Here is a 7395-nt window from a genome sequence, read left to right as displayed (position 1 = left end):
AGGGCCGCCGCTATGGATAGACATGGCAAATTGGGGTTTTTTATCCTACTAAGGTGGCTTATAGGGTTTTTCCTCCCCCCTAGCAGCAAGGGTTTTTTCCCGTTAATATTACTTTTCCCTTATATACAGAGTAGTCTGCGTAGGGCTAGATAGTATCCGTATTAGACGTTAATTAAAGAAGAATTATTATTATATATGCATACTTAATGTCTATTACGGAACCCTAACGTAGGGGCCTCCATAGGAGAGCCCCGTGCTCTCGCATACACCTCGCGTATAGCTTATATCAGCTACGCGTAGGTATATTACCTCCTTACGCCCTCGACCCTTACGATTAATCGCGTAACGTCTTGTAGACTCCTCGAATACATACGCTCTATAGCTACTACCCTCGTTCTATAATATTACGTTGCGCCTTTTTACCACTAACGCTCAGCCTATAACCAATTCTATATCTTTGCAATACTGCAGGCGCTGCCAAAAGCAGCGTGTCTATAAATTACCTTATTTTATACTTTTAAGGAACCCATAATAGTAAGATAATATTCCTTACTAGCTATTATATTAAACCTAAAGAACAATTTAATACCTATACTTAACCTACAACGCCAATTAATCCTAGGAGAATTCGATTTATTAGCCCTAACCCCTAAGGAGATAGATACCGATAATATCTTATTTTTTATTAACTATATAACTACGGACAAGCAAATAAAAGGGCTATTACCTATTAAAATCGAAATACGAGACGCTAAAACGTTTGCAAAAATAGTAGCACGAAACCTTAATAAATACTACCACCTTCTATAGAACTACTACCTAAAGCTTATATAAGCTAAGATGCGTACTACCTAAGATCGCAATATTATCTAAGACCTATAAGCTTATAAAGCGCTCGCTAATAACACACGTTAAGAAACTAAAAATAACCTCCGCGTATCTAAATACAACGTCCAATAGTTAAAGAAGAAGGAGATTACACTAATTGTTACGGTTACTAAAAAAGAAGGCATAATTAAATACCTACAATTTTAGCTTAATAAGCATATTTATAATAATACTAGACACCTCTTTACTATATATAACGCCACCTAAGTCTCTATACCCCTAGCAACTTTACCTACTTAACGCTTAATAGAGGGTTAGCGCTAAGCAGCTTTACCTAATAGGAACCCCTACTAAAGTAGCAATAATAAAAGCTATAATAATTGGACCTAAATTACTACCGTAGGATCTAATATATGCTACCCTAATCCCCTAGTCTTTTAAGGAGATCGCAAGGAATACAGTTACTAAAAGATATAACTCCGCAAAAAAACTAACTTAAAGCGCCTGCCTTTTTCCTATAGAAGATACTAAAATTGGCTATATTATTAGGCGAATAAAGGGTATACTATTTAATAGACTTTTCGCCTAATAGGAGACTAATAGCCCCTAGAAGTAGTAGTCTTACTAAGAAGTTCTTAACAATCTTAACCTAATATACCGCGACTATAACCTACTAGCCACCAACCAAGCTAAACTATATACCCTAAAGATAAGCCCTACTAAATTATTTAACAAGTTTTATATTAAATTCTAGAAATACACTAAAGCCCTTACCTAAGATAATACTAAAGACCAGGAGGATCTCCTTAAAAAAAATTACTTATTGCCTTAGTTACGCAGCCGCTAGCTATAACTATAATAATATTTATAAGATAGTAGCAGCCCTATAGAAGATTAAATAATAACTAAATTAGATTACTACTACTAACCCTTACTTAAAGACCTCTTTATAGAAGCCCTTTAGGCCTACTAAACCTATATATATTAAGCCACCAACGCCTACTACCTTAGGTGCTACTAGAGCCAATATTAACATCTCTATACTAACCTTTCCGTAAAAACTCCTAGATGGAGACCATAAGCTACTCCGGAAATTAGGACGCTGCTATAAATGCCGTTAAGAAGGCTATTATTGCGATAACCTAAACTACCTAATAGCTAGGTTTAGTACCCGCCGCCTAATACCTAACCTAATACCCTAAACACTAAATACGTTGCTACGCGCCACTACCGTACAAGATAAAGATGTAGTAATAGTAGTAAAATTAGATACGGAAACGGAAAACGCTAAGTCCTAGCCCTAAGTTGTGGGTTAGGACGCCCTAATAATAGAGGGATCTATATATCGGCCTATTTAATAAATAACTTAGTAAAGATAAACGGACGGAAATAGATAGTTTTACTTATAATAGGAACTACTGCTATAAAACAATATAAAAGCCGTTCTATAATTAACTATAAAACTACTAACTAATTTATAGATACCTAACTCGTATATACTTATAACCTATCTACCTTACCCCTTACTAAAGCCCGTGCCCTATAACTCGCTAATAGTAGTTATACCGCACAGAAGATTACCTACGTAGTATAACTCTACTTAGATATAAACGGGTACTAAGAAAAGCTTTAGGTCTATATTATATTACTTACTAACTACCCTATTATCCTTAGAATAAGCTAGCTTAAATAACACAACCTCGCTATTAACTGGGGAAAAAAAGAAGTAACCTTTAACTCTAAATATTATAGAGAGACTTACCTAGGATATGGCTTAGCCGCCTCTATTTACTTACTAAGATATTAACCTAAGAAACCCCTTATTACCCTACCTATAACCAATTACTACTATATAAGTGGTATGGCCTTCTACCGCATAGTATATAAGAAAGGCTAGACCGTTGCTATAGCTTCCTAATTATAACTATATAAGCTTAATAAAGAATAGAACTACGTCCTCTATAGTAATAGAATAGACATAGTTAACCTTTTAGAAGATAACGCCCTTACGGAACTTTATAAACTTTTACCTTTAGACTTTAAAAAGTTTATAAAACTTAAAAAAGGACTTACTAACGAAGAACTCCGCAAGCTCCTCCCTAAGAGATACTACGACTTTATTAATATATGCTTATAAAAGGGCGTAAATATACTCCCCCCGCATTAACCTAATAACTATACTATTAACATTAAATAAGGAAAAACGCTACTTTATAAAAGACCCTACCTAATATTAAAAGACGAACTTCTAGTTATAGGAAAGTATATTAATGTGCACCTTAACAAAGGGTTTATTTATCCCAGTATATTACTAGCAGCCGCCCCTATCCTTCTTGCTAAGAAGCTAGGAGGAGGTATTTAATTCTACGTTAACTATAGAGGACTTAACGCTATTATAATTAAAAACTAATACCTAGTACCGCTTATATAGGAGACCCTTAAGCGGCTTAGCTAAGCCAAAATCTATACTAAGTTTAATATTATCGCCACTTTTAACTATTTCTAAATACGGGAAGGTAATAAATAGAAAACTATATTTACATCACGCTTTGGCCAATTTAAATATACTATTATGCCCTTTAGCGTATATAACGGCCTAGGCACCTTTTAAGGCTATATTAATAACGCCTTATAGGACTACCTTAACGACTTCTACTCCGCGTACCTAGACGATATATTTATTTATAGCAATAACCCTTCTAAGCATACCGAACACGTTTAAAAGGTCCTATAGCGCCTTAGGGATATAGGACTTTATATTAACTTAAAGAAATATAAATTCTTAGTTATAGAAGTAAAATACCTTAGACTAATTATTACTACTAAGGGTGTCTATATAGACCCTAAGAAGGTATATATAATTACCAAATAGTAAGCCCCTAACTGCATTAAGGACGTATAAGCCTTCCTTAGTTTCGCTAACTTCTATTAGAAATTTATATACAACTTCTTAGGCGTAGTAGCACCACTTATAGTAATAATATAAACGAAGGGCCTTTCTATAAAAGGAAGAAAAATATACCTATGCTTTACCTAGACGCCTAAATATAAGAAGGCGTTCTAAGACCTTAAAAATGCCTTTACTAAAGCACTTATCCTAGCCCACTTTATACTAGGACAATAACTCTATTTTAAAACCGACTCCTTAGACTATATTGACGCAGGTATCCTTTTCTAGATAGGCGATAACGGTTTCTTTTACTTAGTTACATTCTACTTGTCTAAGCTTATACTATAAAAGTATAACTATAAGATCTATAATAAAGAACTCCTTATAATTATATAAGCGTTTAAAGAATTCTAACCAAAACTCTTCTTAATAGAGCCTAATTAGCTAACTAAAGTCCTTACGGACTATTGTAACCTTAAGTACTTTATAACTACGAAGTAGCTAAACTAACGCTAAGCACATTAGAACGAGTTCCTCTTTAGTTTTAACTTTAAAATTGTATATAGACTAAAAGTATAAGGTACTAAACCTAATAGTCTAATACGCCGCTTATAAGACCTTCCTTAGTCTAAAAATAACCCCTATAATTAGTTCTAATAATAGATAATCCTAAAAGCACGAAATTTGGCCCTAGGTATACTACCTATAATAGAGCTAATTATACCTTAGCTTTATACTATAGAACTAGAGTTATCTCCCGAAATTAATAAGCTTATTACTATAGTATATAATACCTCTATTAACCTATTACTGTATTAACTTATTACTGTAAAGACTGCTAGTGTTACGGACGCTTTAAGTACGATATTACGACTACTTGGAGAAGAGTTGGAAGAAGCTAGTTGGTTGATATAAGCACGGTCCAGGATAGAACCCATAGAACTATATGACGAGGAATGGTAAGCAAGGTCACATAATGTGATCTATATAATCTATATAATCTGCGAGATCTATAATAGAGCGAATAGAGTAGATAGAGTAGACAGAGTAATAACTTTCTTAGGAGTACGGTTGTATATTTAAGGACCCACAGTCCCTACCTAGATAGTTCCTTCCTCGTAGTAATTCTCAGAATATAATTAGAGTTAATCTATTAGGCAACCACTCTACCAATTATTATTACGTTGTTAACTTACTTACAATACCTATACACCTAGCCTATTAATAAGTCTACTGTAGTTTCTACTATAAGGCTTTATTATATAATTACTACCTAGTTACGGTTTTAATAGGTTAAATAATATGCTACCAAAAGCAGCCACTATAACGCCATTGACGGCGGTAACTACGTTAGGATTAGGTAACGACACTAGTATAGCAGATACTGACTTATAACAACCTGTGACAGTAGGACAGTTATAAGCAATAGTTAATTAGTTAACGGGAGATAATGCGGCATTTGAAAATAGGATTAATAGGATAGGAGCAGTAAAGGTTAAGTTACTATTAATTAAAAGATTCTTAGGAGAGAGATTAAAGCTTAAAGGATTCCTTACGTAAATACACTTTAAGGTTACGTAAGAAGGAGTAAAGCTGGCAATAACTATAGATTAAGTAGCATATGCAGGATTGTTCTTATTAAGAAGAGCACTTAAATAGTTTAAGCCTTACCTTATAGAGATATAAGTAAACGGAATAATAATAACGAACCAAGAAGTACGGTTTATGTTCTTAAGCTGGAACGGATTTGCAGAGCGACTTATATAAATATTTAAGGACCTAGAAGCGATAACTATAGCGGAAAGAAAGCTTTAGGACCTAACACAACGAACTTTAGCAATTAAGTATACAATATAATTCTAAACGCTAGCTATATAACTTAAGTGGAATAATAAGGCGCTTATAGTATAGTATAAACAGGGACTTAAAGCTAAAGTCTAGGACGTAATTATCCTAATGGAAGATGCGGATACCCTAAGGGAATTAATAAATTAAGCAATTAAGATTAATAATAGGATCTTCCAAAGGGAACAGGCTAAGAGGGGCTAGGATAGAGTCCTATAGTTATATAAGACGTAAAGTACGCAACAACTAAAGCTAAATTAGAAACTATAGTATGGCGCAGAGCTAATAGACCTAAGTAGTATTAAAGAAGCCTATAAAAGATAGAATAAGAAACTATAAAAACCTAAAGATTAAGGATTAAGTAATTATAGGACTAAGGAGCATAGGCCAAACTAAGGATCTTAGTAGTAAAAGACGTTTAAGCGAACTCTATAGCAAAAATAATGGTTTAGAGATGGAGCTTATATAAATTGCGGAAAATAAGGTTATTTTACTAGAGACTGTAAAAGTGGTTAAAGTTATTACGTAGTAAAGGGAACTAGACTAGTAGTATATAATACACACGTATAAAGGGATAATAGTGCGCTACGAGAAACAAAGGAATGTTTAATTAAAAGCTTTGCGTTTTATTATAACAACGTATACTAAATTTATAAAGACGCTAAGTACGGTATAAGCTATTAGCTATAAGAGCTAGAGTTAAAAGGACTTAGAGGAACTAAAGAGTTAGATAAAAATTAAGATTAACTCTATAAGCTAGATTAAGATATTACAGCTATATACGGACAAAGATTAGTAATAATAATAATAGAGTCGGAGTACTTATTAATTAACAGTAATGAGGATAGTAAAGGAACTAACTGGGGGTATTTAAACCTTAATAACGCAATAGAAGTAGAGACTAAGACCGCTATAGAGCAAGGTTTAGTAACGGGCATTATAACACCGTTAGATACGGCATCTATCGCTTTATAAGACGGAAGGAGTAATATTTAAGGACGATTAAGCAAGTAGACGACTGCTAGTGCTAGCTTACCACTTAATAAAGGCAAAAAGCCAAAGGCTTAAGATTCTTAAAAAGAGATAAGAAATAACCAAGATTCTTAAGACGAGATAAGGCATGCTTAGAGACCTATAATAGACGATAACCGATGGAGCAGAGCGGCAGCTTAGTTTAGGAATATATAAATAAGCTCGGGATAAGCGTTCCTAACGGCATAAGACTTTTAAGACGAGATAAGTAAGATTTAGGACTCTTAAGATAAGATAAGGACACTAGTAAAGCCTAGTTGGACTAAGGCTAAAGCTAAGCTCAAGTTAGAAGTAAGCTTAGGATTAAAGAATCTAAGGGGTTAAGAATTTGGAGTATAAGTTAGGCCACCTATAAGCAAGAGGCAAAGGGCTTCTTTATAAATTAGAGAATCTATAGCATAAACAGCGATTAGACTGGGAGACAGATATATAGACCTAGAAGACTTACTAGAGGAATATAGTGTTTAGCTTAAAAATCGAAAAGTTAATACCAAGATTAAGAAGTAAGAAGACTTTAAGGATCCACTTATAAGACGCGACGTAAAAGAAACCATAGAGGAATTTAGGGCAAGAATTACCTCATAGCAAGAACAGAAACTAGATAAGAGATCTAGTATATTAGGACATATAAAGGATAGAGCGCTAGTATAAAGGATCACTAATAGGCCTAGAGTAGGCATACTAAGAGCTAAGTAGCTTACTAAACTAGAATAAGAAGAGGATTTAAGGATTCCTACTAGGTTTAAGGAACAATATACTAAAGGCTGTTATAACGCAGTAATAAAGAGATATTTCCTTAC

General features: G+C 33.8%; 1 protein-coding gene across 1 annotated transcript; it reads left to right on the top strand.

Annotated features, from left to right (window-relative positions):
- Positions 1 to 3466: 3466 nt before the first annotated feature.
- Positions 3467 to 3691, top strand: K441DRAFT_423276 (uncharacterized protein; the record flags this gene model as incomplete). Its single annotated transcript, XM_067641560.1, is given in 2 exon segments — positions 3467 to 3544; positions 3563 to 3691. Coding segments are annotated over 2 exon segments (207 nt in total), but the record flags the coding sequence as incomplete, so codon positions are not given.
- Positions 3692 to 7395: the final 3704 nt, after the last annotated feature.

Source organism: Cenococcum geophilum (assembly GCF_001692895.1).
Source record: "Cenococcum geophilum 1.58 unplaced genomic scaffold K441scaffold_3, whole genome shotgun sequence".
Lineage (NCBI taxonomy): Eukaryota > Fungi > Ascomycota > Dothideomycetes > Gloniales > Gloniaceae > Cenococcum > Cenococcum geophilum.
This window is presented reverse-complemented; position numbering and strand designations above follow the sequence as displayed.